The sequence below is a fragment of the Hippocampus zosterae genome, chromosome 18 (assembly GCF_025434085.1).
Source record: "Hippocampus zosterae strain Florida chromosome 18, ASM2543408v3, whole genome shotgun sequence".
In the NCBI taxonomy this organism is placed as follows: Eukaryota; Metazoa; Chordata; class Actinopteri; order Syngnathiformes; family Syngnathidae; genus Hippocampus; species Hippocampus zosterae.
This window is the reverse complement of record NC_067468.1, coordinates 11,690,968-11,716,673: the sequence shown is the minus strand read 5'-3', so window position 1 is coordinate 11,716,673 and position 25,706 is coordinate 11,690,968. Positions and strand designations below refer to the sequence as shown.

Sequence of the window (25,706 nt, the reverse complement as noted above, 5' to 3'; positions counted from 1 at the left end):
GTAGTTCAATTAAATTCAGATCAGAAAAATATTACAAAACTGAATTAAATTTGTGGTTAATAAGAGGTTATTTAAAAATGGTGGAAGGTCTGTGCTTGGTTAATTCTGAACACGACTGACGAATGGACATCCCCAGTTATAAGAGGGTGTGCACACTTATGCAACCAATTAACTCAGTTCATCTTTAGGTCTCCTCACGAATCTTTTTTTTTTCTCCCCAGGTTACAGGTCACTGAAAACAAATTCAAATTCAAATTCATACTGTATCTTGGTTTGATTTTTTTTATTATACCTCACAAAAATCTGGCACTTGGATTGGCCGCGTAAACTTTTTTTATATATATGAATTCACATTACAACCGTTTATTTTTGGTCATTTTGATGATTTATATTTACGGCGACCAAATACTCCAAATACTGCTGTTACTATACGCTGCAGCAAACAGAGAAAATTGAAGAGCGGAAAAAAGATAAACAAAGGCATCAAATCAGAATTGGCCCCATTGCACTGCAGTGTAAATCCAGCTTTAAATGCGTAATTACATTAATTCTTGGTCGAGAGCACTCGCACGTTCTTTATCAAATTCTCTACCTTTCGCGCAAGATTGCCACAAAAAAGTTTTAAAACGAGATCCAAAGACAGAAAATAAGATCAGCAACATATAGTGGCTTCCGAAAACCTGCCAGCATACATCACTGTAGGGAGTGAATCAGCGCTCCAGGGGTGAGTTCAGATTGCGCACTCCGACTTCCATTGCCTTAATGCGAGCTTTCACGTAATGGCTCCGACATCTCAGTGTGAGTGGAAATGGTCATTAGTATTGACATATGCGGCTTCACCCTCTTAGCTTCTCCTAAAAAAAAAAAAAATCCATACCATCATGGCTTTCTTTTCATGCGACCATACTAATGTGGACCAATAATCTGCACCAAGACTGAGGTTGGCGTAATAAGATGAAAGTAATTATACTTTTCTCGAAAAATGTTAACAGTTGCTCACGCTAATATTTTTAAGTGGTTCTCAATGTATTTAGTATTTCCACTCAGTGCCACCTTAACAGCGGAAATTAAAAGACAGCTTGTGGATGGATTTGATATCAGCACCGCTTTTAAGTAGACAATAACGACTAGGCAGTGATTCACGGCTTGTCATGTTGATTTTGAGGGAGATAAATACCAACACATTGGAAGGCGGACATGTTTAGCAGTGTCACACTTGAACAAAATATGTCTACTGAGTTTTGTATACCTCACGGTAGGCCGTGGATAGTATCTGTCATGATCATGAAAAAAGATGAAGCAGTTCATGGAGTGAATGTTTATATCAATGTGATGTTTATTTCAGGTGAGTATTTGGGATGCGGCATCTATTAAAGGGGCGGTCACTATTTGAGGAACTATGGTAATTCCCGTAGAGGTGTTTAGAAGTCTTTAGGTGCATAAGTAGACATAAGGTGGGCTTTGACTTATGAAAACAAACAAGTGTAAATCATCGTATTTCGCAGGAGAGTTGGCAGCATGTTTGGGAAGCGCTTGGCTTTTGTTCAAATAAAAGATAGAAAAGCTCTAAACAACCCATCGCCCCAGGAAACACTTCTGAGTGCATCACAACAAACTATCTTGTTTTTTTTTTTCCCACACACACCCACCTAACAAAACAAAACCGATAGAGGGGGCGGGGGAGGGGGGGGGGGAGAATAAAAACGGCATTTATGAAAAGGCTTTCAACTCCCGGAGCTGTTTGTGAACTTTGAAATGATTGTGAAGGCGAGAGCGAGCCATTACGAGCAATAATTGCTCCCTTTCAGAGACAAGGAACCGCCAGGTCAAACTCATGCCATGTTGCGGTCCCGGGTTTCCTTCCACAATTTTCTTTTTTTAAATAAAAAATAACAATCAACACTGACTGTTGAGTGATTGCCATATAATTTCCATTGAAAGAAAAAAAAAATCTCATACAGCACAGTGTAATCTGCATGTGCCTATTTCTAAACCTACGACTTACAATTTAGTTGCATTATAAGGTGCTGCTGTGGCACTGATTAGCAGTGCTGAAAATTGCAACTGGTACAACGCAGACTTCAATGGGATCAGTCTCGCTCTGATAGAACTGAACAAGAAGATTTTTAGTTCTGTGAAACAATTGGTAAGTTTGAAGAAGGAGGAAAAAAAATCAGGGATTGCTATCAATAAAGTTTTGGGGTTTTATTTGGGAAGAACCGTCAAATTTAAAGAAGAACGGCAAAGAAAAATAATCACCGCTCGTGTACGGGATCAAGTCACATGTTGCAGAGAGCGAGACAAAGCTGGAAGTAGATTGCTGCTAGTGTTTTGGGTGAAATGAAACAGAATGCGGGCGTGATTTCGGCGAAGGAAATGGTTTACGAGCGAATGAGCCGACGCTGACACCGTGGCTGGAGATACTCACTCTGCATGCACAGGCCATCCGTGCAGTTCTTGGACTGCAGTACCATGCCCTCACAGTCCTTGCCCCCATTTTTGGGTGCCGGCGCGCCGCATTCCCTCCTCCTCCAGTGGGTGCACTCGGTCCCACAGGTGGACCACTTAGTCCACTCTGTCCACAGGCCATCCACTACCACACAACAGACAGCACACTTGAGGCGATGGCACGAGCCAATGCGTGAGTGAAAATGGGGATGGGGTGAATTATGCCGGCGTGAAAATGCTAGGGTTGCAAAATTCTGTGAATTTTCAAAGTTGGGAACTTTCCATGGGAATCAAAGGGATTCATAAAGTCATGCCATGACTTCTAATTTCTTCATTCAGATTTGTATTATTTTTTCGAGACTCAAATTAATGGCCAATTTTAACTAAACATTCCCATACATGCGAAAACACTTCCAGGTGTGCGGTATCGAAGAACGCACGTCACAAAATACTGTGCACTCCTCGCATATGTACTAAGTCACACATGCGTCTGTCTATACGCGTTGCTGCACCATTTGTGCTCAAATAACCATCGTTTAAAGGTTTATAACTGCCACAATATCGATGCTACTTTTGTCAGCCTGCCTATGGTGTTTTGTATGATGTGTTAGCATTAAGCTAGCAGAGTTTCATTTGACTCAGTTATGTTCGGTTTTACAGTACACTTCAACTGCTTAGGTTCCCATGGAAATTTACCAGAAACTTTCCGGAAATTCACCCGGAAATATTCTACTCCTTTGCAACCTTAAGTAACTCCAACGAATATAACGCACATTTTTAATGAGTACATGACTAACCTGGACAGAGAGGATTGCACGGCAGCTTCTGGATGCCTTGTCCGTCGCAGATGGCGCCGCCGTTGAGTGGCGCAGGATTGGTGCAGCTGCGTGTGCGTTTCTGGTAGCCCCGCCCACAGCGGCTGTTGCACACCGACCACTCGGTCCATGTTGACCAGCCACCATTTACTAGGGTTAGGCGAGAAAAATACACAATGAGCAGATTGCTTCACACAGTGGTACCGGTACGTCAACATTCAAACACGGTGAGGCGCTTCAAACAGGATGGCACGAAGATATACGGATGTGAAGTGTGCTGTGTATATCTGAACAAAATATCCAGGTATCCAGGTAGCAATACATGCATGTTTTCTTTATCCTCTTCAAAAACAATGACTATTACGCCTTCTTACTGAGGAGTGGTGACCGTTTTCAATCTATGTATTAACTTATTTGTTGTGGGCAGGCATCACCATTCATTTCAGTAAGGAAATACGGCACCGCTATATTCTGTACATAGGTAAGAGTGTGTCAACAAAGTGTACAACTTTTTTATTTTATTTTATTTTTTACCTCCCACACTCAGGCCATCACTTTGTCACGCAGCTGGATAGTACATGACGGTCAGATAGCAGCTAGTTTCCAGTCACCGATTTCTCTTCATGCTTCTCTTTCCTTCTCTCATCCGTCTTTGTCAGCCGCAAAGATCCAGTGCGCAGCGACAACAAAGCTACCGTGGCCGGCATCTCCCCGCTGACATTTTACATCTGGTTATGATTGCATGACCGTCTATATGTCTTATGGGTTTTGTAACATTACCATTTTTTAAAAATTATTTCCTGTTAACTGTTCTATAGAGCGCTTTGTTACCATCTGCATTTAAAAAATATAAATCATGAACAAATTAAGTTGTGATTTTGTTCACTTAACACTTACGGATAAAAACATTATAGGCAGCCACTATTTTACAATACTTTGGTATTTGTTCGACTTTACGACATAAAAATTGGCAAAAATCAGGTCAATTTTTTTTCTGAATTGTTGAGGGGGATTTTTGAAAGGCATTGTCTTTCGTTGCAATGCGTTAATGGTAATTGAAAAAAAAAACAGTCAGGCTCAAATTGTATGTTGGTGGTGTTGTTTTTTTTTTTTTGGTTTTGCTGTTATTTCTTTACTTTTGAGAAATAATACCCTGACCTCATAATGTGACAACAATATAATCACATAATATTACAGTTTTTTCCTCTTGTCATTGAACTTCATTTTTGTGGAAGCATTTGTTTTTCCTCACCCTAATACTCCTTTTGTGGTGACTAATGTACTTCCCATTGACCTAAAACGTTGCAAGCTATTTATTTTTTGGGACATATTTTGACACGAATACAAAATTCCCTTCAACTCTTCCCATCTTTGCAGCGCTTTTAAACATGACACAATTACGCATATGTGTATACCGCATCCCATTTTGGAGACATTACAGCACTTTACCTGTCAAGGATTAGCTGACATTAAAAGTGCTTTCCCCTGCGTCGATGACAGGGAATCTTTGCCGAGATGTTGAGCCCAATGGTTGTCAAACAAATTCGCTCTAATTCCCCAAAATATAACAACAAACCAGAAACATTTCGTTTTTGGCGATACTCCATCGTGAACAAGGTGTGTTAGCATGCACATTAGTGAGTTGTGGGGCGTTTCTTCAGCCTGAGATGCAAGAGGTTAGTCATCTTGAGTGCGCAATCTCTTTACCAGAAAAATTATTTTGTTTCCACCCTCGTGAGGCCAATATTTCTGAGAGCATATAAATAAAAGAGCGGCGCACCGTAGACGATGACCGTGGCAGTGGTACTGCGTCGCTTGGCCACGATGTTCTTGGCCACGCACGTGTAGTTGGCCGTGTCAGAGAGGCGCGCCTGTTTGATGATCAGATTGTGGTCGATGGTGATGTAGAAGTTCCTGTCATCGGCAGGGTCAATCACCTCCTCGTTTTTCAGCCACTCCACCTAAGACCGAGAAAGAAGAAGAAACGTTCCTTTAGTGGAGCACAGACGGGCAGCGTAACCCAAAACTATCAGCAAATTTTCAAGTCTCCTTTCGTAGATTGAAGACTCTGCAATGAATACAATTTGGATAAATAGTATGAAAAAAAATACAAAAGCACTCAAAGACTTTTAAAATGAAAAATACGTTTTAGAAATTTAAATGTTGTTTTCTTTTGATCTGAGACTTTCATGAATAAAAATGATTTTGTATTGATTTCTGTGTTGCTGGATATTTGTAGCAAGAGAAGAAGGGAAGGTCAGTTGTTTGAGAATTGTAGTTTAATGGACTATACTAAGTGACCTTTGCACTCCACAAAAACTCCATGTATAAAAAAACTAAAACAGATCTTAAAGCTAATAAACCTAAAGTAAAACCAAGCATTTTCAAACAAGATAAACAAAAAAAGCAATTAAAAACAAACAACCAAAAAAACCCTCAAAAGTCAAAATGAAATCAAAACAAACTACAATGAAAACTCCCAAACTAGAAAATGTCTGTTTATCTGGCGTTTGGTCTGCTGGCTATCTGCGACTTGAGCGTGTGATCCCTTTGCAAGATAAAGATTTTTGTTATTACCCTCGCAAGAACATCACGCGTCTTTTATAAGAGCCCACAAGTGAGTCTGAGGAGCTTTTTAACCTTTTCTCACTAGTACATTTCTCTAAAAGGATGCGGATATTGAACTCCTCCGGTAGAAGCGAGGGGGGTTATATCACAAAAATAACCTTTTCTTTGGTGGATGATTTAGAAAGGAAACCAGCAGACACTTTGATTCCAAATATTTCCTCATCTTCAAAGAGTGCAGTCAAGCCATGAGGGGACACGGCACGCCGACTTCCTGCTCATTGTTGCGTCCCACGACGGCACGGAGAGCCCCTCACCCCCCAAACCGCCGTATGTGAGATAAGACGACGATCGGGGCAGGTCGAGATAAGCAGGATGTTTATGTAAGGATGAAATGAAGTGCAGGGCTCAATGCAATTCCTGCCAAGGTACAACAACACTGTGGCCATTGTTGTGAGAAAATAAAATAAAATACAGCTTTGTTAGACGTCTCCCAAAGCAGACGATTAACTGATTGTGACACAAAGTTGGTTGGAAGTCAGCGCCGGCAGAACATCCCAAGCGAGTTCCTAATGTGCCTCAGTAAGCTGGAGTAATAATATTAGTCATTCTTTGCAGAGGATAAAGAATATGCGCCAAGTTGGTTGGAAGTCAGCGCCGGCAGAACATCCCAAGCGAGTTCCTAATGTGCCTCAGTAAACTGGAGTAATAATATTAGTCATTCTTTGCAGAGGATAAAGAATATGCGCCAAGTTGGTTGGAAGTCAGCGCCGGCAGAACATCCCAAGCGAGTTCCTAATGTGCCTCAGTAAGCTGGAGTAATAATATTAGTCATTCTTTGCAGAGGATAAAGAATATGTGCTTGTGATTATTTTTTTGTTGGCTTTTTACGTGTGTTGCTGCATCCCTTGTGCTCAAATATGCCTTGCTTAAACCTTTACAACACTGCCACATAGATATTTATTAGATGCTCTTTGGCATTTCCCATTTTGTCTTAGCGTTGAGCGAGCCTTGGTGACAATATGTGGTTGTTTTGGAGAAAATGAATTTTTGTTTTATGTTTAGTTTGACAGCAAATGTCAACCGGGAGCGTCACATAACTTGAATCCTCATTTTTGAGGAATTATTTAAAATTTGCCAAATTGGTCATTCGAATCTTAAGCTACCACCATACAGGCATCAAATCGGAAGTTGGCATTTGGCCCTGTTATGTAAACACATCCAAAGATAACCATTAAATTGGCAAAGATTCTGTTATTATTCATCTTTAGTGTCTCATTGTTAAGCGAGAACAAAGTGTGATTACTAACAATAACGTTATGATTGCCATTTTGTGCCGCTAATGGAACAAATAAAGGAGGACGAGGAGCAGTGCTTTACAAAACGAGACTGACAGCGAGTTCCAAAAAAAAAAAAACTGCTTCTTGTCCAATTTTTCTTTGCACCATTCACAGCGACGGCCTCTGCAAACGCGACGCGTTCGGATGTCAAGAGCACTTTGATACGGAGCGGGTAATTAAAAATTGAACAAAAGAGCTTTTCAGTGTAGATGTGGTGCTGTTGTGGGGGGTGGGGTGAGGGGCAGGCATTGGTCGAGCAAGAAAGAGAGAAAGTGAAAGTGAGCAACGCTGCAGTCCTCACATTTTTCTCGGCCGACTATAATTAGGACTCATTAATAAAAGTAGAGATGAAAAGGTAAGCCTGAGTAGACATCACATTTCCCCACAACTCGCACAACTTTTTTTTCACACCGCCCACACACACACACACACACACTCATTAGCTCCTGATTGGCAGTGGAAATTCCGGAAAAAGTAATTGCAACATTTTTGGTCTTTAACCGGGGTGAAAACTGCCACATTGTCGGCAAGTCACAGAGACGACGAGTCAAACAAAGATGAGAATTTATCATCCAATGTAAATCGGCCCCTATATAAGAAAGTCCAAAGGCATGTACTGAGTGCTTGAAAAGAACGATCCAGTCGAAGGTTAGCGGCGAGAACTTGAGATCAAGGCTGTCACACAAGTTTGCGCTGCAGTAATGTTAATTAAAAAAAAAAATTTGCTGGACTGTGAAGGCCGAGTTTGATCTATATGTTCTGTAGCAAAGCATTTCATGAAAATATAACTGTGAGGACAAGGCCTATAAATAAAATAATACAATTCGTATCTTGGCTCACTTGTTAAGTGCCTGCGTAAGACGAAGCCATTCATTACTCAGAGATCTTTCAGAAATAGAACACGGAGCACAATGTGCTGTACAGCGAGTCGTGCCGATAAATCTGCTCCGAGGGGTCTTAAATGACACACCTTGGAGGACATGCCGCTTTAAAAAAAAAAAAAGTTACAAGCTAATTATTCAATTGTTCACGGCAAGGTAACGGGAACATATGTGCCGCATCTGACTGTGTGACAAGTATGGAAATGTCAAGCTGTGAAAATTTTAACACAGAAGGAGAGATGGCAAGAGAGTTTTTGAGGTTTCTAAAAGTTGTTTTCCTCCCCAGGAGAATCTGATTCTCAGTCATCTTTTTTTTTTTTTTTTTGCGATGGGGATTTCTGTAGAAGATAACGCTTCAAATGTATTTTTAGAATGGAATATTCTACATCTTATTTGATTGATTTGACATTATTAACCTTAATATTGTGCATGAGGTACTTTGTGTGGCTTTAAAAGACAGGGCCTGGCTTGGCGAGTGTCGTGTTTCGGTTTGTGACCAACAGGTGGCACTATGGGGCTTTTCCCCTGCAGCTGCACACCTGTTGGTCGTTAGGTAATTAGTGGCTATAAAAGGACTCCCGGCCGACTACTCACGTTCAGGTCATTGTTTGTATGCTACTGTCATGTTGTTTCAGTCAGGTTTTGGTCATTCTTGACTTGATTGTTATGTTTTAACTTCAGTCGTGCGTTTAGTTTGATACTTTGGACTTTGTTTAGGATTTAGTTTTCTCTGTTTTAATACAATTCATCAAGTACAACCTGCTGCTCTCTCGTGCCTGCTTTTTGGGGTCCACAAACACCTTGCAATGTGACGGTGAGTGACGTGGGTGTCGGCAAATGCTAGTTTGTGTCTTGAAAGGCTTGCCGTGACTTTATGGCAGTCGGCACGTCGTGTGTAAATGTTCTCATGATGTGTTTCTTTTCTGAGCAATTGTTCAATAAGGTGATTGAAAGTGGAGTTGGCTGCGTCTGTCCTTAATAACTTGACGTTGGCGTTACTGTACGTTCTAATTAGCGACGGTAGTGTATATTCAATTAGCCAAAATCGATGTGTTAATTGCGTTAATACACTTGGTGAGATTTGTACAGTTCACGCTAATGTGCATTACAAATGCACAACTGTTTTTTTTTCTTTTCTGTGGGGCTGGCTTGAAGAGTCGCATTAAAGCGTGGATGTCATTTGTGGAGCGGCGAAGATATAAATAAGTACACCGACTCAAGTTCAACATCACCCTCCAACACATTTTAGGCTGATTATGAAAGTGTTTGGCTTAAAAAAAAAGTGAATTCGCTCATTAAAACCTCATTTTCATGTTAAATCAAAAGAAAAAAAAAGGCAACCACCTGGCTCAGAGCAATTCACCTTCCCAAGAGTTCCAGATTGCTGGGAGAAAAAGAAGCATTTTTCTCCGCTATATTTGGAAACGTAAACAATAATTTGCTTGCTTTAAGCAGCGCCGTTTCCTCCTTCTGTTCCAAACATGTTTCTAAAGGCAGAGTCATGACTTACTGAGGACTTGAAGAGTCAACCACAGCGATTTGCCAACAACGCTTGGCGTGATTGACAAGTGAGCGCCTGGAGGTCAATCTCGACTGCCAGGGAGGCTTGCAAGTGGCCCCCTGACACCCCTGCTCTCCTGGGGTCACTTAAATGAACACACACACGTACGTCACCTTTTACAAGCTCCTCAAGCCGTGCTCTTCTTGGCAGTCGTGGCAATCGATGCTTTGAGGAGAAGAAGACGTCGCTTCGGGAACATACTACTTCAGCTATCAAGTGAAACTGGCGTGGTAAGCACAACATGGTTGGATGCAAGCTCAACCCTTGACCTCTGTCAAGCATTACAACCACGGAGACTACACGAAAGGCTACGTCCACACTCGCAATGTGATTTTAATCGTTAAATACAACAACCGAGGATATGATCGCAATCCGGGGCCGATCCAGACTTCTCAGTGTGTTGAATCGATTGCAACTGCACTGTTCTGGTTGCCTGAGAAGCCGTTCCGCCTCTCACCCTAACAGGCCTCGTCAGTTCTACAACAAGTCTTATTTGGGAAGAGACGACAAGTCCGAAGCCTTGCGGGGCCGTTATTAGTGCAAGCAGTGCACGGCAGCTCGCAACCAATTCAAAAGAATTGGCTAAAGTTCCTTTTTTGCATATTTGAGTGACTTTTTAGGTTTAAAGAGAAATCTCATGGCTTTTTGGCATGCATTTGGTTGTGAATTAGGATTACAACAGGGTCCTCTGGAACAGGAGTACCTAGACCCAGAAAGCTTAAGATTCCCTGGTGTAATAAATACATTCTCTGGTGGACTGAGTTCCTCATAGGTGATTTCAGACACCCGCCCTCCTATAGTAGGGATTTTGTTCCATTGAGCCTAAAAGTCTGTGTGAAAGCATTTAGTCACCGGTATGTCCTGGGCATCAGTTTTAATTCACGCGACTGTAGAGAGACTTTGTTCTTGGCTTGTCTTATCATGGCAGCAGGGCCCCCCTTTACCCAACCCCAACCCACCACCCCTGCGGCGCATCAATGGCCAGCTACGCCATAATAACGCTGCAGGACCCCGGCTGACTGAGGAGATGCTTGAATTAACGTCCGACTCCCATAGAAACGAAGGCGCATTGGCAGCTCCGAGCGCCGCAATCACCTCTGAACCCTGGTCTTTCTTTCGGCTCTGAAGTGAGGAGACCGCGGAAGGAACAAAAAAAAATTCATTCTGCCATTGAGCGGATTCTGTTTTATGGGGCCGCATCGCATTATCGTGTATGAAAGGATTTGAGGGCTTCTCGCGAGGAGGATCATAAGAATGAAAGAGTCTCGCCGAGGATCTCAAACGAAGGGTTCTGCGTGGCGCGTTGGGTCTGCATCTTCATCTTTGGACCATCTAAGTGCACACAACAGTCTTCGGCCAAATCACACATACTCTTGTTCCTCCTCCTCCATACCGTTCAACAGTAATCGTCATCCCTGGAGTCCAGTTCAAAGATGGGGATGTGGATCTGAGGTCAAACCCAGTGGGGTGCCAGTTTCAGGATGAGTCTTGCTCCAGTTACTTTGAGGCATACCGCTGTATTTAGCAATCTGGCCAATTGATTCTTTCCTTGAAAATCCTGCCATGTGGTTCAATACAAGAATAGTACAGTACATTAAATGTGTCACTTTGAAATATTCCTCCCCCCAAAAACCACCAGGAGTCGCAGTTTGTCCATTGGGCCAAGTTGGTTGGACAGAAATCCTCAACTCGCTTTGGGTCTGAGCACCGCAAAAGACTTTTCAGCTTTCATTGTTCTGTGTTAAAAAGTGTCAGGACCCTTTCGGTGAAAAAGTTCAGAGGAAAACACTTAATTCGGGCAAAGCTGAGTCCAAGGCGCTTTAGTAGTTCGTAAAGTCAAAAAGCCTGACTTCTTCTTGCAAGAAGAACTGATTTCTTGGACTCCCCATGATTGCGAGTCTGCCGCTTGACTGTCCAACAAAGTCAATCGCATGTAGTCATCACAATTTAATAAGAAAATTGTATCGAGTGTTTTAAACCGCAGTCGGCCGTGCAGCCAGCCGAGCAACCACACCAGCTCGAGACGTCTCATCTTCCCCGTGCCATGTTTTCCTTCGTCGGATGGTGAAATATGACAGATCTTTCCATCGCAGCGTCTGTAACGTATTTCTCTAGACCCAGATGAAACCTAAGATGCTGCACATCTGGGGGGGTGGAGGGGGTTTCCTCCGCTCACGACAATGTTCTCTTGTGTCCAGCTGTGTTTGAGTTCAGTGGTGGAAAAATACATGATGCAATGGAATCTTTGTCTTTTTCAAGCATGTGGTAAGAGGGAGTAATTAAAGAATCTGAAAGCATGCTTCTGTATATGGCGAACCTGACTGGCAATGCACAAAAAAAACAAAAATCACAAAAAAATGTGAATATGCCGGCGCCGAACTGCTTTACTAACAATATATATTCAAGCACAAAAATCTTCAAACAAGCCGCATGATTTCATTCAATGAAAGTCTGCTAGCTTAAAGCTAACACCGAATACAGTAATGCCAAACACCATTAGCCTCTCACCAAAAGTAAATTGAGATCGTCTCCAGCTCCCCGGTGACCCAAAAGAAGACAAGACACAATAAATGGATGGATTTCTTCTTCACAGACTGAAAAATGAAGACGACTACGAATCCATCTTCTTTGCTGACCAATCATTGTCATCCATTTTGAGTTAGCGTAGCGCCCCGCTGTGCCCTTAATCGCCGCACCAAGCAAATCCGCAGCTGACGGGAAAAACTTGGAAGACGCCGCAGACACTTTATGGCTGCTGCAGGCAACTCGAGCTTGTATGGATTGTTTAAGGACAGTCTGTTGAGTAGTGCCTGAAACTTTGGGGCCATTTAGCCTGTCAGCACTTTGAGTGCGGATAAATGTTGTGCAGTTCCACTCGGTTAACTCGCAGTTTCCAGGTCAATCACAAGCCTTGACAGGGTTCATTCCGACACCCCCCCAACCACAAAACACAAACGCGCGCACACATTCGCCAGAGCGCCCCCCCCCCCCCGCCTGCCCCACATCAATCTAGTCTTTCATCCTGTATTTATAGTCCTGCAATCTCAAGTGAGCCTTTTCAAATGCACGTTTATAATGTTCTCCTCTTGACTGGGAGGAAGTAACACAGGGGGGACACAGCTGGTTTGATTCTCAAATTCTTCTCTCGTTCTTCACCCCCCACCCTTCTCAAATTTTATTAGCTGTGTTAGTCAAACAGATGAAATTGCCCAGAAAGAGGCGATGGAAAAAGAACTTCCATACACGCAGACAGAAGAGAGCAAACGTTTTTAAAAAGTCACCCGCTAACAATGTTTTCACTCATAGCTTACCTCAGCCATCGGGATGCCTTCGGGTGGGCGGCATTGAAGCAACACTTCCTGTTCCAGTGACACTTCCTTCCCGAGCGGTTCTTGGTCAAAAGTCTTCCGCAGATCTACAATGAAGAAAATTATATTTTACGTTAATATTTGGAATGCATTAGTAACTTCTTCACCAGGAGTATAGATTGGTCGGTGGGCTCGCTCTAGTGGTACACTGTGTCAATACAGTTTCGTTGTATTAGTGGAATATATTTATATTCAATCTTTACGAACCGTTTTTAAACTAAGATATGCGCATTCAAATATTAATTGTGAAATACAATGATATACAAATGTAAAAGTAAAATAACTGCTATAACGGTTGACGTGGCAGTCATTTCCATAAAAGTCTGCTATGAAATCTGAAGGGATCGTCTGACTGACGGTGCCCATTTAAAACCATACTGTGGCTAACGGAGAGGAACGGGGAGAAAAAGAAAAGGCGAGAAAGGTAAGTAGATGCGTGGGCGTGAAAAGAGGAAAGAAGAGTGAGGGAAAAAAAGGTGAATCCAAAAATTTGCATTAATAGCGTTTTGTGATTTTAAGTGAAAAGTTGGTTTTCTGCCATCTGCTTCTGTGAGTTGAAATATGACAGGGGAAGAGGGAAGATCAAGTGTTTCGCTGCAACGTGATACACTTCAGAAAAATAAAAACTGCAATATGAGGTCATATTTATTGGGCTGTTTCCATCATCCTAGTAACCAGCGATACAAATAGAAAAAAAAAATGTAAACTGCTGAAAGCATGAGCAAAAATCAATAATAGACCAAAGTCCTCTAACCCAATGAGTGTGTGGTACAAATAGCATTAGCGGAGTTTGGGCTGCCTCTAGTGGCACATGAAAGAATGACTGAATTTGCTAAAAAAAACAGCAGTTGGGGGCGATTATATTTGACAGATATGTGTCGCTAAATCGCCAAGCTTATATGGCTGCAGTCGTGTCCTATAATTTTCTGCATTCACAGTGAAACATGGGTAAGAGTTCCCGCTAATTGCTAACGGCAGCTTTACCATCATCCGAATGAGTCGCATACAAAAGAGGTTATTTGGAATTCGGCATCTTTGTTATTTGCTCTCGCACAACACTCGAGTGAGGCACGAAAAAGCTGTTGGACTGGTTCAGTCATTACCCCATATGGTCCCATAGGGACCATTTTTGGGCGTTTCTAATGTTTTTCGTCCTCTCCGAGCAATTCGCCGATACTCTTGGGAACCGTGAAACGATTTGTTTTGGTCATAAAACACAAACAATTCCACACAATCAATTTGTTCTCTTTTCAAAGGCATCGATTTGATTCATTTTGTTTCATCTGCGCCGTGTGAAAACACACTCGTTGCGGCTCTCTTGTAAGTAATCTCTTCGAATGGGGGCGGGCTATCCCAAGGACTTTGTGCATTTGTTTTGTCCTCCGCCGAACGCGTGCACGTTAAAAACACTTTTAATTTTGTGCGTCGAAAAAGGCACTTCTCCAGCACAACACCTCGCCCGCGCCTACCGTGACTCACAATCTCATTTAAGTGTATATGTTCACATGGTTGGAGAAGGAGAGCAAAACAAGCCAATTCTTCCCATTATACTGACGGGATCGAGTCTGGCTGTGAAAAGATGCCCATGCGGGGAGTGAGCCCAGTCGAGGAGCTAATCCATTCAGTGGGAGCTAATGGGAGGGGAAGAGGGGGTCCATTGTGATTTGAGGGATAGGTTAGCGCTGGCAGGCTGCTCATCATGGGTGATTATAGGAGGCGGAGCGGCAGGGGACGGCTCAGTGGGGGACCGACGGGCATGGATCTGGAATAACAGCGGCGGAAACAGCGGTTGAGTGTAGGCAGGGAGTAAACGCGCGGCACAGAGCTGCTGCCAGTCCGCTTTCGGTCCAAGCGGTAGCCGAATTCGAGCCAAGTCAGTCGACGTGACCTCCTTTCTCTGTGCATCAACTCGCGATGTAGCACTTTGGTCGGACTATAATAGAGTGAAGAGCCCAGCTCGTATATGCCTCCCTCTCTTTACATCGATTCGTAGGAGTCGTACACTCCTAGCACATCGCGCAACCCCAATGACTACGTTTAAGCGCTTCAATCGCACAAGGTGGCGCAAAACCCAAACTAGGTTAACTAAGAAATACGCGAGTGCCCAACTTATAAAATGTTTCAAGCTGTTTATTGTGGCGTACGTGGTGCCCAGGCCCGGCCCGGATATACACCGGCCGTTTGGGAAAATATATTCTCCCAAACTTCCCAAGGGCAACCCCACCCCTGGACAGACCTAGGTGACATGAAACACCATCGTACAGGAGCTAACTTAGTCAAACTACTTCTGACCTTTTCAAAGTCTAATTAGCGTCCTCATTTGGTGGAAAGTTCCGGTACAGAGAAGGGATGGATCAATGGTTTGGCACGATTATTATTATCGCTACTCTCTGGCAGTCGTAGAAAAGTTGGAAATGGGAACTAATTTGTGACAACGGCAACAAAGTTAGCTTAGTTTAGCATAGCTTGCTATGTGCGAACATCGGTACGCATGGTCTAGCGTGAGTCTAAATGATGATTATTGTGGGCAAATATGTCCAAAAAATATTGTATTTAATATTTTGAAAATTCCATTTATTGACTCAGTGGAAAAGCCAAAAGGATAATTGATTCTAAAATGATTTGATCGTCACAGCTTTACTTTCAGGAAAGGATATTTGAACACTGATATGACAACGTGAGCCGGACGTTGAACAAGCGAACCGGGAAGACAACTGGGTCAGTCGTAAAGCATATAGGGTGAACGCTGCTTACGAAAGGAGTTGAAAGTGCACCGATCCGTCCCTTCAGGTGCAATGATGACAACGATGCGCGCCGAAGTGTTACGTGACGGCGCTTTATGTAACGACGCGATCGCCTTGATGCTGCAACTAGAACTAGAACTGTCAACTCTGATGGGCTTTTATCACGCTTTGACTGGCAGGTTGTTTTTGAAGGAGTTCAAGAAAAAGCCCAAAGAGGCGTAAAGTTGGTCTCTTGTCGTGTTGGAAACTATTTTGCGATGCTTCTGAGTGGGTGGAGAGAACAAATCAAGACCATCAATGGCGAAAACACGAGTGTAAACATACGGCGTGGCCTCTTTTCTGTGTATATATGGTGCGGTTCGCTGTTTATGCTCTATTGTACACAAGGAAAGTAACATTCTGTTCAAAGGGACACTTGGTTCGCACATGTGCTCAACTTGATTACAAAACATTTCCTCCGGAGGCAGCATCATCTGACATTAACGCTGGCCCAACGGCACTGTATCGGGGCCCCTGCGGATCTTCCAGATGCTGGAATATAAAGAAGCGGGACGAAAAACGAGACAAAGGGGAACCGAGAGTACTCACAAGCGATGCGGACGTGAGCTTTGCGGCTCTTGGTGGTCCCTGCCGAGCTCCAGGCCACACACTGGCACCAGAAGTCCTCGGGTCCAAAGAGCTCCTCTACCTGCTGGCGAGTGATCTCGATGCTGGCTTCTCTCACCACCAGCCCTGCGAGGACGGACGGATGCAAGATGTTTACCGGAGTATTGGACAAAATCAGCAAATGGTGATTCCAACGTAATACAGTACCTCCATTTCCATCTTTGTAAATGGACATCTACTTTGTGTATATATGTGTGTGTGTGTTTGTGTGTGCGCATCGACTCTGATTCCAAAGGCACGACGTTGAGCCTTGGGGTCTCACGGGGGCGGATTGGGAGCATTACAGCCAAGACAATCCTGTTTGCTAACCCCACTGATTAGTGCTCATCTGGGTGCCAGGCCTCAAACCAATAAATCCTATGCACAAGACAAAATGCTGCCATACCCCACAGAGCTGATTACCCGGCATCTGTGGGCACCGAAATGGTGGGCGGAGACCTTTATTTGTTCTTGTTTAGAAGAATTTCAAGCAATATTACCAGGAAATGGGACAAGTGAGCAATTCATGCCCCGCCCACACCAGTGACAAGTTTCAACTGGAAAAAATAATGATTGTAATTTTAAGAAATGAATAAGCACATGCATGATATGTATAGGCGGCCCGGTAGTCCAGTGGTTAGCACGTCGGCTTCACAGTGCAGAGGTACCGGGTTCGATTCCAGCTCCGGCCTCCCTGTGTGGAGTTTGCATGTTCTCCCCGGGCCTGCGTGGGTTTTCTCCGGGTGCTCCGGTTTCCTCCCACATTCCAAAAACATGCGTGGCAGGCTGATTGAACACTCTAAATTGTCCCTAGGTGTGAGTGTGAGTGAAAATGGTTGTTCGTTTCTGTGTGCCCTGCGATTGGCTGGCAACCGATTCAGGGTGTCCCCCGCCTACTGCCCGAAGACAGCTGGGATAGGCTCCAGCACCCCCGCGACCCTAGTGAGGATCAAGCGGCTCGGAGGATGAATGAATGAATGAATGATATGTATATTACTGTAGTTTATTTCAATTATGCGATCATTCATTTGAATTTGATTTATAATTACCGTAATTAAAGAATAAAGGCGTATCACTTCAACATAATTCCCTTACAATTAAAAAAAAAACACTGGATCAAGAAAGTGGTTACAAAGATTTATTTCAATATTAAAATAATACATTTTCCGGATATTAGAATTCACTAATTTTTATAAACTAAAATGGTTAAATGTGCATGGAATTTTTTTCAATTTTTTTTAAAATTTGCAATGAATCAATTGACCAATTATGTATTGTGAATTAAAATGTGATTTAATTGACCAATTTTAGGGACTCAATGACTATCACAAATATGAGCAGTTTTCTTGATATTGCTCAATGGGCCGAAGCACACACTTTGCCTACCCCTGCTCTAAACCGAGTTGTTTGGTTTAAATGAGTCAAAAGAGTCAGGTTGATGTAAGAATCCTGGAAGCGTCACGCACGGTTACCTCATCATCATTACAGTTAATGCGAAGCATTGAAATGAAGGCCCAGTAGAAAGCAAAAGGGCCTTTTTTTTTCTTTTTTTTGGTCCAACTTCAGAGAACATTTGCCCACGCTCCATTACGGCAGCATTACCAGCCCGTGCCAATACAAGCCACCATTTAGGATGCAGACGCTGATGTTGTTTGGATTCCCAAGTCGGACCCTATCATCAGCGTCACAAAACCACACCAGGCAACTCTTCCCACTTTTGGCTCACTCGTGTCCATTTATTGTTCACAAATACATCAATTTGCTCTTTTGACATGTTATTTTTTCCCTCCACAGGACCACGCCTTAAGACTTACTAACTAGGCAATAAAATGTAATTAAACTATAAATTATATGTAATGAAGCAGGCAGAGGGCATTACGGTGACTGGTAAGCATGTCCGCCTCACAGCGCAGAGGTGTAGGGTTCGATTCCGGCTCGGACATCCCTGTGTGGAGTTTGTATGTTCTCCTCGGGCCTGCGTGGGTTTTCTCCGGGTACTCTGGTTTCCTCCCGCATTCCAAAAGCACACATGGCAGGTTCATGAAACACTCTAAATTGTCCCGAGGTGTGAGTGGGGATGGTCGTTCGTCTACGTGCGGCCTGCGATTGGCTGGAGATAAGTGGATCAGAAAATGAATGTATGGGTGGAAAACACCATATTAAAAACAATGACTTGAATAAAACAAAAAGTAGAGTGGGGTGTTTTATTTTAGGGAAAGGTTTATTTATCTTTTCCTCCGAATGTTTTTACCGATATGCACCGTGAGTTACTCGCAGGTGCAGTAATGTTCATCTTGCTGGAAAACAATCCATATCGTAAAACGCCGCTTAACTTTTGCCGCCCGGAATTCAGCCAAAGTCTCATGAGAACGCTCGGATTGACTTAAAGCGCTACTTGAAAACGATCCTCAACACGGAGGTCCGTCGTTTTTTCCAACGGCTGTATTCGCACACATCTGCGGCCCGAGGGCGAGCGTTGCCAACTGCTTCACAAGATTTGTTGCGGCCATTTTTAATCTATAAGTTGGGACTTGTTATGCGAGCGAGATACTTGTTCCCCGTGATCTGTCATGTTTAGCACACTTAAGGGAACCCGTGTTGACATGATATCATGATGTGACTAAACGGTTCGCTCAATCAGAATGCTAATCTCTGCAGTAAATCTCATTCCGAACACAACATGATGCGTGAGCAAATCAGTGTGGGACAATGCGAGACTCCAAAGGTGCAGGAGCGGGGATAAAAAAAAATAATTATGGAGTGGGGATAAAAAATAATTACGGACCATTTGAGCTGAGCTGTGACTGTTTTATATCCGGGGATCTACGTGTGGTTTTCTTGGTGTGTCTTGATTTTCTGACTTGGGGGTGGGGGGGGGCAAAGAAAGAGTCTGCTTTTAAAAATGAACATGCCATTTTAGTTCGGGTTCAGTGCCTTCACACACACGCCTTGTTCGGTTCCTACAGTCGCATCCCGCGCAGCTTACTGCTCATGTAAAATTTATGGCGAGTACGCAGAGGAGCAGACGTGAGTGCTCCGAGTGTTTTGAATAAGAAACTTGTGTGGAAGGATAACAGAGGGGGCAAATGGACCAAAACATAGTTCTAGGATTCGTGCTGATTTCTTTAAATTTTGGTGATCGATTACTCTTATTTAAAAAATATTGCCCATATTTTTTTTTTTAAATTCTGACTGTATTTTTACGGATTATTCACAATGGTGGCACTGGAGCGAAGGAGACTATTTTGAGCACCATTGACATCGTTGATCTATCTGCAACTGATCAATGACGTTGCAGAAAAATGTAAAATATCTGCCGATCTGATTTGTGTAAGATCAACTATGATTACGGATTAAAGCAAAATAAAACATTGTTGGACGTTGTCTGGAAACAACAAAAAACAGGCATGTTACCATAACTTGGATGAATGAGAATCTACACAGAAACACAAACAAAAAATATCTCTATTTTTTAGCAAACACATCCCCCCCACCCCCTACATATATTCCTTGGAAAATGATGCTATTATGCTAACATTATATAAAATAGCATTTGCTTGTTGAAAAAAGTAAATACTGTATCTTATTCTTTTTCAATAGACGACAAACATCATGACACACAAACTTTCCCCTCGCTAAAAGAAATTGGCAAAAACTCAAGTCGATTTTTGCTGGAGGGTGGGGCGTGGGTTCTCTATTCAAACTGAAGGAATAAAAGGAAACTCGTCAGAAAAATGACATAATTGAGTACATCCAAAATCTATAGAAATCTACTTAAACACAGCAACCAAGTTCTTGTATTTAGACACGTCCCACCAATGACGATGACACGGCACGCGTAGACTCATATGGGTCAACGGGAGCACTCGGGCGGTGATTCAACGATTCAATTTAGAACGTCATTTGATCGTCGCCGATAACGACAAGCTCCACGCAGACATCAGGGGAGTCATTTTGTGACTTCACGGGCCTCACATGAAAAAAGCTTCTTGCTTTACTTTCAAGGTATCACAAGGATCAGTCGAGCAGAAGAGCCCGTCGTCTGAAATAAGCCTGCTGACCTCATCTGGTAATTTCGCTCAGTCTGCTGCCCATATTTGATCGATTCGAGATACTAGCTAACTTGAAGTTGCTTGCATCTCTTTTTTAATAATTTTCTTTTTCATGGGGAATCCTCAAAGTCATTCAACTTTTATGTCATGCTACGCTCACATTAGATGGCGTAAGGCCAAAATGTAAACCCGTCCATCTTGGATACAAAGTACAAGTCCAGTAAAACCACAATGGCTGACTTTCTGTTATATTTCGGTGAATTCCGGGTCCTTGAGAATAACTCAGCTCGTCATTTTATTTATTGCATCACGCATCGCGAAAAGATCTTTGAAAAATAATTTGGTAGGATTGTCATTTGATTTTGCTTTGCAGGTGACTTTTTGCTTTCCGTGCTTTTAAAGGCTCTCCGAAGCCAACGTTGGCCCCTTTATTCACTCACAAGCACCCCCCACCCTAAAAAATAAATAAATAAATAGCACCCTCAACACTAATTGCTTAACAAACAACAAGTAAGTCCTATTATTCCAACTCCCCGAGCAAAAAAAACCCCGTCACACTCTTCGCCATGGTAACCCGCTCAAACACGGGTCACAAACACTCCGTGGTGTAATTGCATTTTAAATCACAGGCAATGTTAAGACTGTCGAGAGTCGCTGACAGGCAGAAAAGAAGACAATTACTAGCTTGGATCAGACATGATGTATGGTGACTTTTGCCCACTGGCGTCCACTAAGTTGAGCGCATTCTGTCTGGTCACTTGCTCTCCAAAGACACGTTTGGCTGCGGCTGCATTATTTCGGAGGGTCTTTGATGTAGGACCAGTCCCCCCCGCTTAGGGTTGGGGTGGGGGCAACAGTACCGGCTCATTTCATGACACGATTGTCAGGCTGTGTTATGCTTATGTGGTCATGTTGTACTATTATTGTGCACTCCACAGTCTCCACTTGGCTATTTTGTTTTCTTGCGGCCCTCAGTCTCATCTCGGATAAAGTTGCCTTTTTGCCGCGGAGGCCCGTCTTCTCATCTCTGAGGTATGTTTGCTAGTGTGTGTTTTCAAACTGCTGGTTGATCCCGTAATTTGACATTCCGCAGTCTCCACTTGGCCGTGGTGCTCCTTTTTCTCGATACCCTCAGTCTCATCTCAGATAAAGTTGTCTTTCTACCATGGAGTCTTAACTTTTCATCTCATAGTTGCGTTTGTTCCCGTGTGTTGTAATAGACGTGTGACGCAGCAGTTTGATCCTCCTGAATCTCCACTTGGCTGCAGTGCTCCGTTTTCCTGCTGCCCTTAGTCTTACATTGGATAAAACTAGTCTTTCCTTGTGGAGAGTAAATACACAAAAGCTCTCATTCTCACCTGCTGATTAAATTCCTTTACAATAGAGTACACGGATACTTTGAGAGGAAAAAGTAGCTCTTTGAAACATGTTCCATATTCCGACCGCCTTTTTTAATCGAATTCTTGAATAGGAGCAGAGTTCATTTGAAGGATTTAACAGATGTAACAGAGCTGAAGACAAGCTCAACACTTTTTTTCCTCATATTTAAGTCTTGCTTTCAGATGTTGCGGAGGCTCTATTTTATCAAAGGAGGAATGGCGCGCATTGAATATATTCGCAATAACAAAATTATACAATTATTTGATTGTATTCAATGATGAGCCTTTTGGGGGCATGCGGTCTAGGTTTTTTCCTTTGGATTAGATCCATAATTTGGGGGGGGGGGGGGTTATCAAACAAAGTTTTTGTTTGATAAACGCCATTTTATGATCTTTTCTAGTCTGGTCTGTTCATCCTCCTGCTCTGACATTGAACCTTCTGTTGTATTCTTGACTTGGTGGCTCGCTCACTTAGTCTGCGGCACTGTATTTCAAAGGTTTCTCACATCTGCGGAATGTCATGAACACATTTCATAACTCGCCCCCCCAGCCCCCGCCCTCCTCATTTTAACCAGTCTCAATCAAGGTCAAATTGTTTGTATTGAAAGATCTTGGTGATGTGACGCATCTGAATAAGGATGCCTTTATGGCTTGTATACATGGTCCATAAAAATCCTTCTGTATGACTCTCCATCTTGTCCTAGTTTTCAGAACATCATGAGTGATTGCCCCGACATGAAAGTGGGCGCAGAAAGGAGAAGATTCCATTTCTGCCAGCTACTGTACATCATCGCAGTTTTCCATGAGAGGCGGTAACTTCAGTAGTATTTTGTATGGAATTGAATGCATTTCAATTTGTACACAAATCTACATTTACGTTATTCTGGCTGGTCTATAGATATCATCATGAGACAAAATATACTGTACATATATATATTTTATTTAATTTTTTTCAAGTTAATATGATCGCACAGTTGTACATGTCCTTTAGTGGAATGGCCTACATAATGCCACCGACAGTACTGGATTGAAACAAAAACAAATATGACTCCACATTCTGTGCAGTTTGAGGTGTAGCGAAAAATAGTCCAGTTTTAAGGACAATTTTTGACAATTATATCTCAAATCCATGCTTGTCTTTGTAATGTGTGTGCCAACTGCAATGTTAGGCAAGATGTGATTATGTGTGCTTGCGCGTGTTTGTAGGGTTCGGGTAAAGAGCATCCATGAATGAATATCTGCACAGGAAGTAGCCCGTGGGCCTGGAGCGGGGGTCTCGGTGTGTTGACGCGTGGGCTGTTGTTCTGTGTTGATGCTTTTAGCGCAAACCCCTTTGACACGAGGAGCCAAAGCAACACGGCAACCTTCAAACGCCTTCTTCACAATAACAATAAGCAACACAAAGCGCAAGTAACATCTCAGGCAAAAGGGCAAAACTTCAATACGCCTTCGCTTTTTTTAAGGTTGGCTTGCAACACACTTTTTGAATCTGCTTCTCTGGGTCCGTGTTACGGATTGAAGCGTATCGAGATGTCCACGTTGCGACAGCGGCGAATGAATGTGCGTGTGATGCGGACGAGGAGTAAACAGCCGGATGAAAACGGGCTAAATGTCAAATTATTTGTACCTGTGGGGGAAAGAAAGAAACTAAGTTTCCTATTACAGCAGCTGAATGTAGCCAATCAGTGCCTGCACTGTTGGGTGTAATAGCTCCGGTGCCTTCGGGGGCTGAGAATTCAGTGTGGAGAGAGAGGGGGGGGGGGACTAGCTTGCCATGAGCGTCACTCTTTTACCTTCCTCTGGATGAGTGCAAAGATTGAATGCAAGACTGACCACTCACAACGGCAAGACAAAAATTCATACGCACGTCTGAGGACAATTAAGTCTCAAAATATGGATTTTTTTGGTGGGAGGAACCCGGAGTAGCCTGTCGAATGTAAAAAACACACACAGGTGTTGGTTTCTCCTTACCAGAGTTCTCATCCACACGCTCCTCCACCGTGTGCTCCTTCTGGTGCACCCATTCGCTGTTGCACTTGAAGTAGATCTGCGTGGCGGGCGTGGCCTTACAGTACAGGTTGACGGGCTTGTTCTTGACGATGTAGGCCTCCTCCGGCTCCATCAGGAACACGGGCAGCGGTTCTGGCGGGTCCGAGGGGAAGGTTTCCGGCAGCTCGCTGAGACCGATGAAATCGTCGTCCACTAGAGGGAAAAGGAAGAGATTAGAGAGTCTGAAGCTAAGCAAGTATATCAAAATATAAAGCTTCCAAATCATGAAAAAGCAAGCCTCGCTCTCTGCTCTCAAACGTTGCTGGGGTGTCTGCTGAATGCGGGGAAAAAAATGGATGGATGCTACTTAGTCAGGCAACTCTGATTCATACTGGTAATGTTCGAACCACTTAAAGCCTTGGGTGTGTGGAATATATCCCGCCGGTTGACACTTGCGACCATCTTGCGAGCTAACAAGCCTCCAGGGGTCCCCTTGGGCAGTTGAGGGGGAGTGGGCTCGTCCGTAGCGTAACCTATTCACTTTGGAATAAGGTCTTAAATAACGACACACACTTGTTCTATAAATTGAGGCATCCCGGGAAGATGTTGAATCTGAGTGTGGGCTTAGCTAGCTAGCTAGCTAGCTAACTGTACTCTTTCGAACTAGAGATGATATAATGGGGGAGGGATGACTCATGGCAGACGCATACATGCATCAACCGGTAAAGTTGTGTGAATTTCACCGCATTTCAGAGTTCAGAGGTAGACTCAGATGAACTGATGTTCCAAGCTGTCGCTCGGTTTCGGTTTTGCTCTCCCCTCCTCTGTGCTTTTTGTCTCACTGGCTCGCACACACACTCACCGAAGATCTAATGACCTGAGGCTGCTGGCCCACTTTGCGCCATTCCTCCAATACTTCTGCAGTCGACAGATACGCTTCCCTGTAATTACAACTCCCTTTCATCTTTGTGTCTTGAATCGCACACGCCGCTGCTGCCGCAAATGCAAGCGAACACTCGCAGCGGCGGCAAGCACCACAGCAATGGACGGGCGAACACAGGGAACTTCTCCTTTGAAGAGGAGGAGGAAGCCTAACCCCCCCCCCCACCTCATTTGTCACCTCCAGAACTGTTCTTATTCCTACCATTAATTCGGTAAGGCATCAATAACTCAAGAGATGGAATGTAGACCAAACCCCCGTGTCCGCAAGAGCTTGGATTGTTTTGATAGGGTCTGAATGCTCAACTTTATCTGTTTTTACGTGATCACTGTCGAGAAGGACTAAAAAAAAAAAAAAAAAAATTGGAGTGTATCAGTGCATCAGTAATTCTTCCGTGCTCTTGTGTCCCCACCCCCAACCCCCCTCCCCACCGTCCTTGTCCTGTGCGGACACGCTGGAGCCTTGATGTCTGACAGAGGTTGCCTCCTGGTTGCCTTTGCGGCGCTGAATAATCTCTCTCGCGGCCACATATCTCCCTGTGATGTCTCTCTAATGTTATCTCTGCCTCCATACCTGCCACGGCCCCCACCCGAGATGATGGCTGGGAAATGAAAAGTCGAGTGAGGCGAGGGGGCGGTTGCGGGGGGGCGGGGGGGGGGGTGTTGCGTGACCGAGGCCATCCTCACTGATGGGTGTGAGGGGAAGGCAGGGGGGGTGGGGTGGGGGGGGGGTCATCTTGTTTACTTTGCTGTTAACCTGTGGTGAATCGCAACCTGAGGTGACCTATGAGCATCCCATAGCACTTTCTGGCCTTGCTCTGTTTGGGAAGGGGGAGGGGGGTGGTCCTGTTTTATTCAAATGAGCCAATCCCCCCCCTCCTCCGGGGTGGACCCAATTCAGAATACGCCTCCCGTTAAAATGCCGGGTCAAGTTGATTCCTTCGTCAGCGATTCATGGAATCACTTCATCGCCGTTAGGC

General features: G+C 43.7%; 1 protein-coding gene and 1 long non-coding RNA gene across 5 annotated transcripts in view; both read right to left on the bottom strand.

The window, feature by feature from the left end:
• unc5cb (unc-5 netrin receptor Cb) overlaps nt 1–25,706 on the bottom strand; it is a 105,830-nt gene that overhangs the window by 19,063 nt on the left and 61,061 nt on the right. For 3 of the 4 annotated variants that reach the window (XM_052051472.1, XM_052051473.1, XM_052051474.1), the window contains exons 2-7: nt 23,770–24,000; nt 16,311–16,454; nt 12,922–13,025; nt 5,044–5,224; nt 3,246–3,413; nt 2,429–2,593 (exon numbers count right to left, since the gene is read on the bottom strand). In XM_052051472.1, the coding sequence (XP_051907432.1) occupies nt 2,429–2,593; nt 3,246–3,413; nt 5,044–5,224; nt 12,922–13,025; nt 16,311–16,454; nt 23,770–24,000 (993 nt within the window). The remainder of the gene's footprint in view (nt 1–2,428; nt 2,594–3,245; nt 3,414–5,043; nt 5,225–12,921; nt 13,026–16,310; nt 16,455–23,769; nt 24,001–25,706) is intronic. The other variant, XM_052051475.1, reaches the window with a different exon arrangement.
• On the bottom strand, nt 8,352–10,514 carry LOC127591553 (uncharacterized). Its single transcript, XR_007959903.1, has 2 exons — nt 10,306–10,514; nt 8,352–9,873 (listed from the first exon to the last, which is right to left on the bottom strand). It is a non-coding gene; the product is annotated as an uncharacterized LOC127591553 (long non-coding RNA).